This window comes from Hyla sarda, chromosome 10 (genome assembly GCF_029499605.1).
Source record: "Hyla sarda isolate aHylSar1 chromosome 10, aHylSar1.hap1, whole genome shotgun sequence".
Taxonomy (NCBI): domain Eukaryota; kingdom Metazoa; phylum Chordata; class Amphibia; order Anura; family Hylidae; genus Hyla; species Hyla sarda.
Window position 1 is genome coordinate 1,519,426 of NC_079198.1, and position 17,128 is coordinate 1,536,553.

General features: G+C 52.4%; 2 protein-coding genes across 3 annotated transcripts in view; one reads left to right on the forward strand and one right to left on the reverse strand.

Moving 5' to 3' along the window:
• The window catches only part of CAPZB (capping actin protein of muscle Z-line subunit beta), a 56,025-nt gene extending 54,465 nt beyond the window's left edge, over positions 1–1,560 (forward strand). The window contains exon 9 of the mRNA XM_056542041.1: positions 950–1,560. Within this exon, the coding sequence (XP_056398016.1) occupies positions 950–1,037 (88 nt within the window). The 3' untranslated portion in view covers positions 1,038–1,560. The remainder of the gene's footprint in view (positions 1–949) is intronic.
• Positions 1,561–4,433: 2,873 nt separating this feature from the next.
• On the reverse strand, positions 4,434–14,550 carry SLC66A1 (solute carrier family 66 member 1). 2 transcript variants are annotated; one of them, XM_056542042.1, is made up of 9 exons: positions 14,477–14,533; positions 12,684–12,781; positions 12,121–12,314; positions 9,965–10,094; positions 9,810–9,897; positions 9,055–9,197; positions 8,846–8,938; positions 7,473–7,658; positions 4,434–4,792 (listed from the first exon to the last, which is right to left on the reverse strand). In XM_056542042.1, exons 3-9 carry the CDS (start codon positions 12,303–12,305, stop codon positions 4,706–4,708), a joined length of 912 nt encoding a protein of 303 aa, XP_056398017.1. In that variant the 5' UTR covers positions 12,306–12,314; positions 12,684–12,781; positions 14,477–14,533; the 3' UTR covers positions 4,434–4,705. The 2 variants fall into 2 exon arrangements, with proteins under 2 accessions (XP_056398017.1, XP_056398018.1); XM_056542043.1 differs by lacking the exon at positions 12,684–12,781 and having other exon boundaries at positions 14,477–14,550.
• Between the last annotated feature and the right edge of the window lie 2,578 nt (positions 14,551–17,128).

Here is a 17,128-nt window from a genome sequence, read left to right on the forward strand (position 1 = left end):
AGGGGCCGACTGCGCTGTGGGGGGGGGAGGAGGGGCCGACTGCGCTGTGGGGGGGGGGGGAGGGGCCGACTGTGCTGTGGGGGGGGGAGGGGCCGACTGCGCTGTGGGGGGGGAGGGGCTGACTGCGCTGTGGGGGGGGGGAGGGGCTGACTGCGCTGTGGGGGGGGGGGGAGGAGGGGCTGACTGCAGTGTGGGGGAGGGGCTTGCTCTATAGCTATAACTATCCCTCCTCCAGGTATCACACAGTATACAGCCGACTCCTGAGTGATCAGATTACTCCGTATAATGTCTCTGACTCCTCCACAGCTGAGGGTTTGTTGCAGTTGTATCCAGTCCAGACAATCCTCTGTTAATGACTGCAGTGAATGACTTCATTATCACAATCCCTCCGCCCATTCACTGACAGGTAGCAGAGATACTGAAATTACTTAGTCTATTAGATGGAGAGATTTACCCACAATTCCCCTTATACGTCACCGGATGATGAGCGGTGGAGAACCGTAGGTATTAATCATTATTAACCCCTTCACCGCCATCTCATCGGCTCCTAATCTTCTTCTGCTTTCTTACTAAATGACTGATATATGACCCATAGCGCCCCCCAGAGGTCAAGTAGGGTTGTGATGGGGAACCATAATCTACAAAATTGGTTTCCAACCAGGGTGCCTCCAGCTGTTGCAAAAACTGCAACTCCCAGCATGCCCGGACAGCCAACGGCTGTCTGGGCATGCTGGGAGTTGTAGTTTTGCAACAGCTGGAGGCGCCCTGGTTGGGAAACACTAATCCCTGGTGAATGCTATAGGACTCCTGTATGGCCTATGGCGCCCCCTGTAGGTGATGCATTGTGTGGTCTCTATAGTAGTCAGTGGGCAGTACAATGGTCTCAGCCCCCCGGTCCAGTCTTTCCCCGTCGCCCGCTCACCCTCTCCCTCTCTCTCGCCCCCTGCAGGTCCGTCCAGACGTTAGCAGACAAATCGAAACAGGAGGCTTTGAAGAACGACTTAATGGAGGCTCTGAAGAGAAAGCAGCAAAGTTAAACGTCCCCCTCCCCCCTTTTCATTTCTTATGTCCCCCCCCCCCCCGGCCCCCCCTCAGTCAGGCTCCGTTTTTTTATGTTAATTTTTTTTGCCCCTTCCCGGCCGTCCGTCGCCCCTCATCTGTGTCTGCATCACTTACATATTCAGCACCGTCTGCTCCTGTATGAACCCGTCACAGTCCGGGGTCCTTTTTTTCCCCTCCCCCGTGTTATATACCGCCGCACACCCGGCTCCGCCCTCCGCAGCGCCACCAATGGTTACCTCCTATGGGAGAATAGACGGATCTGTCCTGGAGGGCGGGAGAAGAGACTTTGATGTTTTCATCATGGGATCCCCGTGGCCCCCGACTTCTGCCCCCCCTCCCCCGACTTTTGCCCCCGATTCTGATTTTTCCTGGTGACTGTCTGGGGAATGCGTAGGGTATGTTTATTTTTTTTTGATTTGTTATATATATATTTTTTGTAAAGCTTTAAGTCTTCTATATGAGCCTTCCTGTACTAACAATAAAATGATTATAAATATCCGCCCCGGGTTATGGTTTATCTGTTCTCCTCCAGTCACATCCAGAGCTGCAAGGTCACGTCTCACTGCTGCCACCTGATGGTTAAATGCTTGTACGGGATTGTCACAAGGTTTTCTAACTAGGGTGCCTCCAGCTGTTGCAAAACTACAACTCCCAGCATGCCCGGACAGCCGAAGGCTGTCCGGGCATGCTGAGAGTTGTAGTTTTGCAACAGCTGGAGGCACCCTAGTTGGTAAACACTGCCTTAAGGGTACGTCACACGCTGCAGATCTCGCCCAGTCACAGGACGCGGCTGCTGTCAGCTCGAGGAGCGTTGAGCCCCAGTGTGAAGATGACGGGTGGTCCGAGAGGGCGCGGACCCCCTGCAACCAGGTAATTATTTCCTGTGGAGATTTATGAAAACCTGCGCAGAGGAAAGGTGGTGCAGTTGCCCATAGCAACCAATCAGATCGCTGCTTTCATTTTTGAAAAGGCCTCTGAAAACGGAAAGAAGCGATCTGATTGGTTGCAATGGACAACTGGGAAACTTTCCTCTGGACGGGATTTGATAAATCTCCCCCGATGTTTCTATCATTGGAGACGATTCCCTGCGGGAAGATGAGGGAACAGAAGACTCTGGTGGAGGGAGGGAGGACAGAGGAGTCTGGGGGGAGGGAGGACAGAGGAGTCTGGGGGGAGGGAGGACAGAGGAGTCTGGTGGGAGGGAGGACAGAGGAGTCTGGGGGGAGGGAGGACAGAGGAGTCTGGGGGGAGGGAGGACAGAGGAGTCTGGAGGGAGGGAGGACAGAGGAGTCTGGAGGGAGGGAGGACAGAGGAGTCTGGAGGGAGGGAGGACAGAGGAGTCTGGAGGGAGGGAGGACAGAGGAGTCGGCGGCGTCTGAAGGGGAGGGAGGGATGAGGACGACAGCGGGATCGGGAGGGAGGGGACAGCTGGGTCTGGAGGAGGAGGGGACAGAGGAGTCTGGATGGATGGGAAAGGGGTTTGGAGGGAGGAGGACAGAGGGGTTTGGAGGGAGGAGGACAGAGGGGTCTGGAGGGAGGAGGACAGAGGGGTCTGGAGGGAGGAGGACAGAGGGGACTGGAGGGAGGACGACAGAGGGGACTGGAGGGAGGGGAAAGGGGTTTGGAGGGAGGAGGACAGAAGAGTCTGGAGGACAGAAGAGTCTGGAGGGAGGAGGACGACAGGAGTCTGGAGGGAGGAGGACGACAGGAGTCTGGAGGGAGGAGGACGACAGGAGTCTGGAGGGAGGAGGACGACAGGAGTCTGGAGGGAGGACAGAGGAGTCTGGAGGGAGGGATGAGGGGGACAGAGGAGTCTGGAGGGAGGAGGACGACAGGAGTCTGGAGGGAGGAGGACGACAGGAGTCTGGAGGGAGGACAGAGGAGTCTGGAGGGAGGGATGAGGGGGACAGAGGAGTCTGGAGGGAGGGGACAGCTGGGTCTGGAGGGAGGAGGACAGAGGGGTCTGGAGGGAGGAGGACAGAGGGGTCTGGAGGGAGGAGGACAGAGGGGTCTGGAGGGAGGAGGACAGAGGGGTCTGGAGGGAGGAGGACAGAGGGGTCTGGAGGGAGGAGGACAGAGGGGTCTGGAGGGAGGAGGACAGAGGAGTCTGGAGGGAGGGATGAGGGGGACAGAGGAGTCTGGAGGGAGGGGACAGCTGGGTCTGGAGGGAGGAGGACAGCTGGGTCTGGAGGGAGGAGGACAGCTGGGTCTGGAGGGAGGAGGACAGCTGGGTCTGGAGGGAGGAGGACAGAGGGGTCTGGAGGGAGGAGGACAGAGGAGTCTGGAGGGGGCAATGGAGTCTGGAAGAATATTTTCTAGGGTCAATTTGTCTTATACAGCGAAAGTTTATTGTGGGCGTGGCTTGTCAGGGTGTGTTTTTGTTGTTGAATTTTCACTATATAGTCCTTGCTGTAAGACCCCCCCCCCCCCCCCCCCCCCCCCCCGTAGGTAGTTTGGCCCCTGTATATATTACCCCCTGTAGGTAGTTTGGCCCCTGTATATATTACCCCCTGGAGGGAGGACTAAGGGGAATGACTCCTATACTGCTCTCCCATGTGCTGGCTGAACGGCGCCCCCATCCATAACATGGCGTCCTCTGGAGCAGCATGTGATGATACACCTCCCCCTCCATGGTGTTACAGGCGCGGTGCTGGAGGGGGTGCTGGAGGTGACGAGGTCCCAGCGATGGGGACAGAACAGACCCTTATGCAGTCGCCATGTTACATGGTTGATGTAAAACGCTGGAGCTCCCTCTAGTGGTTACAACAGGTAAATATGAAAACCTTTAATTTTTTCATGTTTCCTGATCTTCAAATTTTTCTTTTTTCTTGGAATATTATTAACTTTTTCGTTTACGGGCGCAGATGAGCCATTTCCTTTCTCCCCCGCGACATCACACAAGACTCAGTGATAACGGTGACTTTTTATTAAGGTTTAATCCCTGAACACGACGGATCCTGGTGTTATAAATACATCGAGCGTAGTGTTCTGCATCCTCGGGCTCTCCTGGTGCCGCAGAACTACAACTCCCAGCCAAAGGCCGTCCAGGCACATGATGGGGGTTGCAGTTTTGCAGCAAATGGAGAACAGCCGTAAAGTAACCGGCGCCTCTGCACATAACAAAATGATATTCTAATCTAAACATCCCTCGTGCGACCTCAGAGGTCGAGATCCCGACCCATAAAAGATTAAAAAATATAAATTTATAATAAATTGTTATAAAATATCTAGAATAAAGTTAAAGAAATTCCCTTAAAATGTTCCTGTCACTTAAAAGAATTTTTTTGGGACCGTGTTTCCTATCCAGTGTGTCTCCAGCTGTTGCAAAACTACAACTCCCAGCATGCCCGGACAGCCAAAGGCTGTCCGGGCATGCTGGGAGTTGTAGTTTTGCAACAGCTGGAGACACACTAGATAGGAAACTCTAAAAATGTCTTTTTTTTTTTTTTTTAAAGTGACAGTGCCTTATTTAAAATCCCATAAAACGTTGCACTCAGACTCGCCGTACTTAGAGGACGTCCCCGGTCAATCGCTTCATAAAGTCCTGTGGGGTGAGGAAGGCGTCACGGAAGACTTTAATCCTGTAGGGTCGCCCTCCTCAGCGTATCTTCCTCTTGTGTAAACACGGAGTTGGTCCGGTCTTCTAGGCGGAATGCATCAGCGGTTCTTGTTCTTCTGCCTCAGCGTTGGTGGAGCCTTTTGCGCTGAACACGAAAAATTGGAAGATTATCTGCTCAGGATTCAGGAAAGTAAGCATGATGGGAGTCGTAGTGGTGACCGGAAGCTGCTGTGAAGGTTAACAGTGCCGTGTGGCTCCTCAGGGGCGGGGCTATACTAGGGGCAGAGCTTGTAGACATGCCCCAGAGCAACAAACCAATAAAAAACAACAAAAAAAAAATTCTTAAATGTTGCACTTTTTTTTTTTTTAATAACCCCTTAACGCCGCAGGACGTAAATGTACGACCTGGTGAACTGGTACTTAATGCACCAGGACGTACATCTACGTCCTATACATAAACGCGAGCAACGGAGCAATGCGCTCTTAATGCGCGGCCGGTGCCCGCTGCTATCAGCAGCCAGGGACCCGCCGGTAATGGTGGACATCCGCGATCGTGCGGATGTCCACCATTAACCCCTCAGATGCCGTGATCAATACAGATCACGGCATCTGCAGCGCTGCGGTCACCAAAATGGATAACCGGATCGCCAGCGAAGCTGCCGCGGCGATCCGATCGTCCAGAACGGCATCCGGAGGTCCCCTCACCTGCCTCTGCTGCCTTCCATGAGTCTTCTGCTCTGGTCTGCGATTGAGCAGAAGATGACTGATAATACTGATCAGTGCTATGTCCTATACATAACACTGAACAGTATTTGCCATCAACTGATTGATATAAATAAAACAATATTTAAAAAAAAAAATTCCCCCATTAAAAATGTAAATTGTCCCATTTTGCCCATTTCACCCCCAAAAAGTGTAAAAAAATAAATGAAAAAAATTTAATAAACATTTGGTATCGCTGTGTGGGTGGAAATATTGGAACTATTAAAATATAATGATACTGTACGGTGAGCGGCGTGAACGTAATTAAAATAAAAAAGTCCAAAATTGATGCATTTTTATAACATTTTATATATAAAATTTTTTTGATAAATTCATTAAATGTTTTATATATGCAAATATGTTATCAATAAAAAGTACAGATCACTTCGCAAAACAGGAGCCCTCATACCGCCGCTTATACGGAAAAATGAAAATGATAGGTCTTATAAATAGGGGGATTTTAAACGCACTAATTTGGTTAAAAAACTTGCGATTTTTTTTAAGCGCAACAGTAATAGAAAAGTCTTATCATGGGTATCATTTTAATCGTATTGACCCAAAGAATAAAGAACACATGTCATGTTTACCGTAAATTGTACGGCGTGAAAACGAAACCTTCCAAAATATTCCTTATTGCGGTTTTCTTTTTAATTTCCCCACAAATAGTATTTTTTTTGCTGCGCCATACATTTAATGGTAAAGTGAGTGATGGCATTACAACGGACAACTGGTCGCGCAAAAAACAAGCCTCATACTAGTCTGTGGATGAAAATATAAAAGAGTTATGATTTTTTGAAGGCGAGGAGGAAAAAACGAAAACTTAAAAATAAGATTGTCTGAGTCCTTAAGGCCCAAATGAGGTTAAAGTTGTTCTAAAATCCCAATAATAAAAAATATAAATAATAATTCAGAGAGATATTACATTATATACTCAAAGTGAATGCGGTGAACAGAAAAAAGTTACGTTTTTTGGAAATTCTTTTCTTTTTGGACCACTGATGACATCACGAGCACAGTGCTCTCTGCTGACATCACGAGCACAGTGCTCTCTGCTGACATCACAAGCACAGTGCTCTCTGCTGACATCTCTGTCCATTTTAGCAACCATGCATAGCAGATGCATGCTAAGGGCAGCATGGTGGCTCAGTGGTTAGCACTGCTGCCTTGCAGTGCTGGGGACTTGGGTTCAAATCCCACTAAGGACAACAATAAATAAAGTGTTATTATTATTATAATAACGTCAGCAGAGACAACTGTGGTCGTGATGTCATCAGAGAGCATTCCAAAAAGAGAATTTCTTCTGTAGTATTCAGAAGCTAATAAGTACAGGAAGGATTAAGATTTTTTAATAGAAGTAATTTACAAATATGTTTAACTTTCTGCCACCAGTTGATTTAAAAGAAAAAAGGTCTTCACCGGAGTACCCCTTTAAGGTCATGCCCCCATTGAAGTCAAGTGTCAAGGAGGCGGTGCTGAGCCACAGGAGACACGCCTCCTCCCTGCCATGTCTGATTGACATGCACATCTCATTGCTGGAAGACCAGCCCTGTACATCAGTCAACCAAGGCAGGGAGGGGTGGGGGAGGGAAGAGGCGTGTCTTCTGCAGCCCAGCCCCACCCCCTTGACACTAGAGCGGACGGATTTAAAGTATCACCACTTTTCGACGCCCATATCTGCACTTGTCGTGAGAACATCTGGTGTCGCTGGATTCGTTCTGACCGGGTGGATCCAGCACTAAGTGGGGGATGGGAGAGGTGAGTACGGCTACTTTTCTATTTCATCCTGACTTGTAACCCTTAGTGACCCAGACTGCGGCCTTCATTATAAAAGATATAACTTCTTATAATAAACCTGATTTCTTCTGAAGAGTCTTATAGGGCAGTGGTCTCCAACCTGCGGACCTCCAGATGTTGCAAAACTACAACTCCCAGCATGCCCGGACAGCCGTTGGCTGTCCGGGCATGCTGGGAGTTGTAGTTTTGCAACATCTGGAGGTCCGCAGGTTGGAGACCACTGTTATAGGGGATTGTGTTTTGCAGCACCACAATGGGGTTCACCCCGGTGCCCACCAGACGGACTAAAGGATACAACGAGGTCCAGACTCATGACCCCCAGACTCCCGATCAGCCAGGGCAGGTGGTGTTCGATGTAGTCGGCTTCGGACTGGTCCCGGTCGGGGTTCTTCAGGAGGACGCTCAGGCCGTACGTCAGGTTCCCCAATATGACCATAAAGAAGAGCGACAGCGCCAGCCCCTCCGTGGATCTCCGCCGGAACTGCATTCACCAAAGAGACAGGTTAACAGGGGGCCTCCAGCTGTTGCAAAACTACAACTCCCAGCAGTACCTCCTATTAGATAGAAGCCCCCATTAAAGGGGTACTCCATGAAGAATTTTTTTTTTTTTTTTATTTTTTTTATCAACTGGTGCCAGAAAGTTAAACAGATTTGTAAATTATTTCTATAAAAAAAAATCTTAATCCTTCCTGTACTTATTAGCTGCTGAATACTACAGTGGAAATTCTTTTCAGTTTGAAACACAGAGCTCTCTGCTGACATCACGAGCACAGTGCTCTCTGCTGACATCTCTGTCCATTTTAGGAACTGTCCAGAGTAAAAGGAAATCCCCATAGCAAACCTATGCTGCTCTGGACAGTTCCTAAAATGGACAGAGATGTCAGCAGAGAGCACTGTGCTCGTGATGTCAGCAGAGAGCTCTGTGTTTCAAAAAGAAAAGAATTTCCGCTGTAGTATTCAGCATCTAATAAGTACAGGAAGGATTAAGATTTTTTAATAGAAGTAATTTACAAATCTGTAATTTACAACTTTCTGGCACCAGTTGATTAAAAAAAAAGTTTTTCACCGGAGTACCCCTTTAAGTAGTTTCCCCCAATATTCCTCTTCAAATGCTCCACAGGAAGTTGTGTCGTTCTTTTCAGTCTGACCACAGTGCTCTCTGCTGACACCTCTGTACATGTCAGGAACTCTCCAGAGCAGCATATGTTTGTTATGGGGATTTTCACCTACTCTGGACAGTTCCTAAAGTGGACAGAGGTGTCAGCAGAGAGCACTGTGGTCAGACAGTATAGAAATTCAAAAAGAAAAGAATTTCCTCTGTATTCTACAGCAGCTGATAAGTACTGGAAGGATTAATATTTTTAAATAGAAGTCATTTACAAGTCTGATTAACTTTTTGGCACCAGTTGATTTAAAAGAAAATGTTTTCCAGCGGAGTACCCCTTTAAATATATTGAGAAAGTAGGAAAATGTCTCATTATTCAGTGATAATTCTGTATTTAAGGGGTTAACACCTCCCTCGCCCATGAGCCCCCACCCTGCCGCCCTCCAGCTGTCATATAGCTACAACATCCATGTCCTGACAAGCAAAGGCTGTGATGGCATGCTGGGAGTTGTAGTCCTGCGGCAGGTTGTGGGAGGAGCTTTCTCTGGGGGGCGGGCACTTACATTAGTGACGATCTGCGGGAGTCGGGAGCAGAGGTAGAACATGGAGGAGACGGAGCCGATGGTAAATCCGATAATCTCCTGGGTGGAGAACGGCTGAAACACACAAGATGGCGGCCGCGGTCAGGAGCTTCGTGTCCCCGAATCATTTCTATTGTTTTGCGCTGGTTTTCTGTATATAACAAATAGATATGGCTGCAGCCAGCACTCACCTCGCTGTGCGAGTCCTCGGCAGAGAGAAGGCGCCTGGCACTCACCACGGTGGAGACGTCTCCTGCAGCCGGAGCTGAACCGCTCAGGAACGCGGCGGAACCGAACAGAGCGAAGCCGCAGAGCGCGTTTATACTGAGGGCCGCTGTGAATGGAGGAAGGAGGGCGGTTATTATAGGATAAAGGGGGCCACCGCAGTCATGTGATCAAAGGATTGGTCTGGTTTGTATGAGCAGAACTTCACTATGGGGAGGGTTCCCCTTTAAATGTGCAGCTCCTATCTGTGTCTTTTCAGCTGTTGCAAAACTACAACTCCCAGCATGCCCTGACTGCATCGCTAATTCTATAGGAAAATGGAATCCAAACTGTGGACCTCCAGCTGTTGCAAAACTACAACTCCCAGCATGTCCTGACTGCATTGTTTATAGGGCAATGGTCTCTAACTGTGCACCTCCAGCTGTTACAAAACTACAACTCCCAGCATGCCCTGACTGCATCGCTAATTGTATAGGAAAATGGTCTCCAAACTGTGGACCTCCAGCTGTTGCAAAACTATAACTCCCGGGAGTTGTAGTTCTGGAATAGCTGGAGGTCCGCAATTTGAAGACCACTGGTATAGGGCATGCTGGGAGTTGTAGTTTTGCAACAGCTGGAGGGCCACGGGTTGAGGTGGGATTGTTCTGCCCGACACCATTCCCCTAATGGGAGGGGGGGCAGTATTCGGAATGGGGCGCCCCCTACAGGGCAGTTCACTCACCGCTCGGGCCCCGGTTCCGGTACTTGTAGTACATGTACAGCGAGAGCATGAAGATGTCGGCCAGCACGTAATAAACCGCGGTGTACGTCTGCAGAAGAGAGGCGGGTGAGGTCACATGATGTGCGTCATATAGGGGTATACGGGGGGACACTCACCTGTATGGGCAGCTGGTGGGACAGGAAGGCCCCCACAAAGTTACAGGAGTCCCCGGCCAACCACCCCAGCAGGAACCAGATGGACAGCGCCCGGTCCATGTTCCCCGTCTTACAGGACTGGTAGTATTGTCTGTGGAGAGGAGACAACGGATCACATGACCCAGGTGGGAGGTCTATAAAGAGTTAACACAATGCTCAGGATGTGCATGTGAGGAGACAGCAGCCTCTGCAGTAGTGTTTCCCAACCAGGGGGCCTCCAGCTGTTGCAAGACTACAACTCCCAGCATGCCCGGACAGCCAACGGCTGTCCGGGCATGCTGGGAGGTGTAGTTTTGCAACAGCTGGAGGCCCCCTGGTTGGGAAACACTGTTGAGGAGGATTGTGACATCTCACGGGTCTGTGGTCAGAGAATCGTCAGGTCAGCACATGAGTCAGTGGAAACCCCAGAACGATGACTATGTGGTATATATATATATATGTAATGAAGAGAGGAGCACCAGGCACTGTCTACCCCGCTGTAAGTCAGGTTATCCTGTCCGGACTATCCGGGGGGGGTGACCTGCTGCACTGGGGGCTGTGACCTGCTGCACTGGGGGCTGTGGGGAGCGTCTACGTCTGATATAGAGCAAAGTCTTTCATATAATATCAAATAGAAATGAAGAGAGACGGACGACGCAGGGGGGTCTGTCAGCAGGAACGCAGGGGGGTCTGTCAGCAGGAACGCAGGGGGGTCTGTCAGCAGGAACGCAGGGGGGTCTGTCAGCAGGAACGCAGGGGGGTCTGTCAGCAGGAACGCAGGGGGGTCTGTCAGCAGGAACGCAGGGGGGTCTGTCAGCAGGAACGCAGGGGGGTCTGTCAGCAGGAACGCAGGGGGGTCTGTCAGCAGGAACGCAGGGGGGTCTGTCAGCAGGAACGCAGGGGGGTCTGTCAGCAGGAACGCAGGGGGGTCTGTCAGCAGGAACGCAGGGGGGTCTGTCAGCAGGAACGCAGGGGGGTCTGTCAGCAGGAACGCAGGGGGGTCTGTCAGCAGGAACGCAGGGGGGTCTGTCAGCAGGAACGCAGGGCTGTGGGGTGCAACGACCGTATCGCTTCGGACTGAAGCTTCTTCCGGCCTCCAATGAGTCTGAAGCGATACGGTCGTTGCACCCCACAGCCCTGCGTTCCTGCTGTTATTTTACGCTACAAGCTCTGAATAAAGAAGAATATTTTGCTCCCTGGGTGAGTCGTCCGTCTCTCTTCATTTCTATTTGATATTATATATATATATATATACTCCTGTGTGCTGATGGTATATATATATATATATACTCCTGTGTGCTGATGGTATATATATATATATACTCCTGTGTGCTGATGGTATATATATATATATATATATATACTCCTGTGTGCTGATGGTATATATATATATATATATATATACTCCTGTGTGCTGATGGTATATATATATATATATATACTCCTGTGTGCTGATGGTATATATATATATTCTCCTGTGTGCTGATGGTATATATATATATTCTCCTGTGTGCTGATGGTATATATATATATATATACTCCTGTGTGCTGATGGTATATATATATATTCTCCTGTGTGCTGATGGTATATATATATATATTCTCCTGTGTGCTGATGGTATATATATATATATACTCCTGTGTGCTGATGGTATATATATATACTCCTGTGTGCTGATGGTATATATATATATATATACTCCTGTGTGCTGATGGTATATATATATATATATATACTCCTGTGTGCTGATGGTATATATATATATACTCCTGTGTGCTGATGGTATATATATATACTCCTGTGTGCTGATGGTATATATATATACTCCTGTGTGCTGATGGTATATATATATATATACTCCTGTGTGCTGATGGTATATATATATATATACTCCTGTGTGCTGATGGTATATATATATATTCTCCTGTGTGCTGATGGTATATATATATATATACTCCTGTGTGCTGATGGTATATATATATACTCCTGTGTGCTGATGGTATATATATATACTCCTGTGTGCTGATGGTATATATATATATATACTCCTGTGTGCTGATGGTATATATATATATATACTCCTGTGTGCTGATGGTATATATATATATACTCCTGTGTGCTGATGGTATATACTCACGGGAAGGAAGCCGCCACGAAACAGAAGATGGAGAAGAGCCCCAGGTAGATGCTGGCGAGGTCCCTCCCGTCGGCCGCGCACTCATTGAACACGTTCCACACCCAGCTCGTACCATTGGGGCAGTCAGAAAAGTTTTTGGGTGGGGAGGGACCCCCCTGACCCCAGGAATAGTGCAGCCCCCACATGCTGCGGCCCTGAAAAGAAGAGCAGAAGTGATCACATCGTCACACCAGGAGCTGCGCTCACAATTCTGCTGCACTGTAAGACCAACTGCTCCCTGCACTCACAATTCTGCTGCACTGTAAGAACAACTCCTCCCTGCACTCACAATTCTGCTGCACTGTAAGACCAACTGCTCCCTGCGCTCACAATTCTGCTGCACTGTAAGAACAACTCCTCCCTGCACTCACAATTCTGCTGCACTGTAAGACCAGCGCATTGTTGCCCCCTGCAGGACCAGGACTACACAACAAGGCAGCGCCCTCCAGCTGCTGTGAAACTACAACTCCCAGCATGCCCCGACAGCCATGGACTCTCCAACTGCTGCAAAACTCCAACTTTACCTGTCAGGACTTGCTGGGACTTGTAGTCCTGCGGCTGGGTAACGTCTATGCCGTCAGGTTCGGGCGCGCTGCGTAATACATCAGGAATGTCGCCATCGCTGCGATAAATATTATAGATTCAGGAGGAGGGAGGAGGCGCAGAGCTCAGGTCCTGTTCACACTGAGGCGTCAGATCAGAGAACAACAACAAGGGACAAATAACGATGACCCCCCCGGGGCCCCGGACCTGCCCCTGTATAATCCCCGATGTGGCCCCGGACCTGCCCCTGTATAATCCCCGATGTGGCCCCGGACCTGCCCCTGTATAATCCCTGTCCGGGCCCCGGATCTGCCCCTGTATAATCCCTGTCCGGGCCCCGGCTCTGCCCCTGTATAATCCCTGCTGTGGCCCCGGATCTGCCCCTGTATAATCCCCGATGTGGCCCCGGAATCTGTATAATCCCTGCTGTGGCCCCGGAATCTGTATAATCCCTGCTGTGGCCCTGTCAAATGTATTCCCTCAGTGATCGGTCGGGGCCCCTGTATTCCCTCAGTGATCAGTCGGGGCCCCTGTATTCCCTCAGTGATCGGTCGGGGGCCCCTGTATTCCCTCAGTGATCGGTCGGGGCCCCTGTATTCCCTCAGTGATCGGTCGGGGCCCCTGTATTCCCTCAGTGATCGGTCGGGGGCCCCTGTATTCTCTCAGTGATCGGTCGGGGGCCCCTGTATTCCCTCAGTGATCGGTCGGGGCCCCTGTATTCCCTCAGTGATCGGTCGGGGCCCCTGTATTCCCTCAGTGATCGGTCGGGGGCCCCTGTATTCCCTCAGTGATCGGTCGGGGGCCCCTGTATTCCCTCAGTGATCGGTCGGGGGCCCCTGTATTCCCTCAGTGATCGGTCGGGGGCCCCTGTATTCCCTCAGTGATCGGTCGGGGGCCCCTGTATTCCCTCAGTGATCGGTCGGGGGCCCCTGTATTCCCTCAGTGATCGGTCGGGGGCCCCTGTATTCCCTCAGTGATCGGTCGGGGGCCCCTGTATTCCCTCAGTGATCGGTCGGGGCCCCTGTATTCCCTCAGTGATCGGTCGGGGCCCCTGTATTATCTCAGTGATCGGTCGGGGCCCCTGTATTATCTCAGTGATCGGTCGGGGGCCCCTGTATTCCCTCAGTGATCGGTCGGGGGCCCCTGTATTCTCTCAGTGATCGGTCGGGGGCCCCTGTATTCCCTCAGTGATCGGTCGGGGGCCCCTGTATTCCCTCAGTGATCGGTCGGGGGCCCCTGTATTCTCTCAGTGATCGGTCGGGGGCCCCTGTATTCTCTCAGTGATCGGTCGGGGGCCCCTGTATTCCCTCAGTGATCGGTCGGGGGCCCCTGTATTCCCTCAGTGATCGGTCGGGGGCCCCTGTATTCCCTCAGTGATCGGTCGGGGGCCCCTGTATTCCCTCAGTGATCGGTCGGGGCCCCTGTATTCTCTCAGTGATCGGTCGGGGCCCCTGTATTCCCTCAGTGATCGGTCGGGGCCCCTGCATTCCCTCAGTGATCGGTCGGGGCCCCTGCATTCTCTCAGTGATCGGTCGGGGCCCCTGTATTCCCTCAGTGATCGGTCGGGGCCCCTGTATTCCCTCAGTGATCGGTCGGGGCCCCTGTATTCCCTCAGTGATCGGTCGGGGGCCCCTGTATTCCCTCAGTGATCGGTCGGGGGCCCCTGTATTCCCTCAGTGATCGGTCGGGGGCCCCTGTATTCTCTCAGTGATCGGTCGGGGCCCCTGTATTCCCTCAGTGATCGGTCGGGCCCCTGTATTCTTCCCGGACTCACCGATCTCTCCTCTTCTCCGGGCTCCGCTCTCTCTACCGGGAACCCAGCCTGTAATCACATGACCTGCAACCGTCACATGACTTCACCACTAGCCCCTCCCACCCCGGGACTGAATGTGATGATGGTGCGAAATGTATAATGGAGGGGGGGGGACTCCTCACCTGTATAATGGAGGGGGGGGGACTCCTCACCTGTATAATGGAGGGGGGGGGCTCCTCACCTGTATAATGGAGGGGGGGGGGCTCCTCACCTGTATAATGGAGGGGGGGGGGGCTCCTCACCTGTATAATGGAGGGGGGGGGGGCTCCTCACCTGTATAATGGAGGGGGGGGGACTCCTCACCTGTATAATGGAGGGGGGGGGACTCCTCACCTGTATAATGGAGGGGGGGGGGGCTCCTCACCTGTATAATGGAGGGGGGGGGGGCTCCTCACCTGTATAATGGAGGGGGGGGGGACTCCTCACCTGTATAATGGAGGGGGGGGGGGGGACTCCTCACCTGTATAATGGAGGGGGGGGGGCTCCTCAACTGTATAATGGAGGGGGGGGGCTCCTCACCTGTATAAAGGAGGGGGGGGGACTCCTCACCTGTATAATGGAGGGGGGGGACTCCTCACCTGTATAATGGAGGGGGGGGGCTCCTCACCTGTATAATGGAGGGGGGGGGGGCTCCTCACCTGTATAAAGGAGGGGGGGGGGGACTCCTCACCTGTATAATGGAGGGGGGGGGGACTCCTCACCTGTATAATGGAGGGGGGGGGGACTCCTCACCTGTATAATGGAGGGGGGGGGACTCCTCACCTGTATAATGGAGGGGGGGGGACTCCTCACCTGTATAATGGAGGGGGGGCGACTCCTCACCTGTATAATGGAGGGGGGGGGGGGACTCCTCACCTGTATAATGGAGGGGGGGGGGCTCCTCACCTGTATAATGGAGGGGGGGGGGCTCCTCACCTGTATAAAGGAGGGGGGGGGGGACTCCTCACCTGTATAATGGAGGGGGGGGGGACTCCTCACCTGTATAATGGAGGGGGGGGGGACTCCTCACCTGTATAATGGAGGGGGGGGGACTCCTCACCTGTATAATGGAGGGGGGGGGACTCCTCACCTGTATAATGGAGGGGGGGGGCTCCTCACCTGTATAATGGAGGGGGGGGGGGGCTCCTCACCTGTATAATGGAGGGGGGGGGGCTCCTCACCTGTATAATGGAGGGGGGGGGGGCTCCTCACCTGTATAATGGAGGGGGGGGGCTCCTCACCTGTATAATGGAGGGGGGGGGACTCCTCACCTGTATAATGGAGGGGGGGGGGACTCCTCACCTGTATAATGGAGGGGGGGGGGGGACTCCTCACCTGTATAATGGAGGGGGGGGGGCTCCTCAACTGTATAATGGAGGGGGGGGGGCTCCTCACCTGTATAAAGGAGGGGGGGGGACTCCTCACCTGTATAATGGAGGGGGGGGGGACTCCTCACCTGTATAATGGAGGGGGGGGGGGACTCCTCACCTGTATAATGGAGGGGGGGGGGGCTCCTCACCTGTATAATGGAGGGGGGGGGCTCCTCACCTGTATAAAGGAGGGGGGGGGGACTCCTCACCTGTATAATGGAGGGGGGGGGACTCCTCACCTGTATAATGGAGGGGGGGGGGACTCCTCACCTGTATAATGGAGGGGGGGGGGGCTCCTCACCTGTATAATGGAGGGGGGGGGGACTCCTCACCTGTATAATGGAGGGGGGACGACTCCTCACCTGTATAATGGAGGGGGGGCGACTCCTCACCTGTATAATGGAGGGGGGGCGACTCCTCACCTGTATAATGGAGGGGGGGGACTCCTCACCTGTATAATGGAGGGGGGGGGGACTCCTCACCTGTATAATGGAGGGGGGGGACTCCTCACCTGTATAATGGAGGGGGGGGGACTCCTCACCTGTATAATGGAGGGGGGGGGGGGCTCCTCACCTGTATAATGGAGGGGGGGGACTCCTCACCTGTATAATGGAGGGGGGGGGACTCCTCACCTGTATAATGGAGGGGGGGGACTCCTCACCTGTATAATGGAGGGGGGCGGGGGGCTCCTCACCTGTATAATGGAGGGGGGCGGGGGGCTCCTCACCTGTATAATGGAGGGGGGCGGGGGGCTCCTCACCTGTATAATGGAGGGGGGGGACTCCTCACCTGTATAATGGAGGGGGGCGGGGGGCTCCTCACCTGTATAATGGAGGGGGGGGGGCTCCTCACCTGTATAATGGAGGGGGGGGGCTCCTCACCTGTATAATGGAGGGGGGGGACTCCTCACCTGTATAATGGAGGGGGGGGACTCCTCACCTGTATAATGGAGGGGGCGGGGGGCTCCTCACCTGTATAATGGAGGGGGGGGGCTCCTCACCTGTATAATAAGGGGGGGGGACTCCTCACCTGTATGATGGAGGGGGGCGGGGGGCTCCTCACCTGTATAATGGAGGGGGGGGCTCCTCACCTGTATAATAAGGGGGGGGGGGGACTCCTCACCTGTATAATGGAGGGGGGGCTCCTCACCTGTATAATGGAGGGGGAGGGCTCCTAACCTGTATAATAAGGGGGGGGGCTCCTCACCTGTATAATAAGGGGGGGGGGGGACTCCTCACCTGTATAATGGAGGGGGGGCTCCTCA

Bases quoted from the DNA above. Each gene is read 5' to 3' on its own strand.
- SLC66A1 (XM_056542043.1), bottom strand. From the start codon at position 12,305: ATGTGGGGGCTGCACTATTCCTGGGGTCAGGGGGGTCCCTCCCCACCC. The intron at 7,659-8,845 runs GTAAGTGCCCGC...TGGTGAATGCAG, and splicing joins TCCCGCAGATCGTCACTAAT to TTCCGGCGGAGATCCACGGA. The intron at 4,793-7,472 runs GTATCCTTTAGT...AATCCTGAGCAG, and splicing joins TCATGAGTCTGGACCTCGTT to ATAATCTTCCAATTTTTCGT.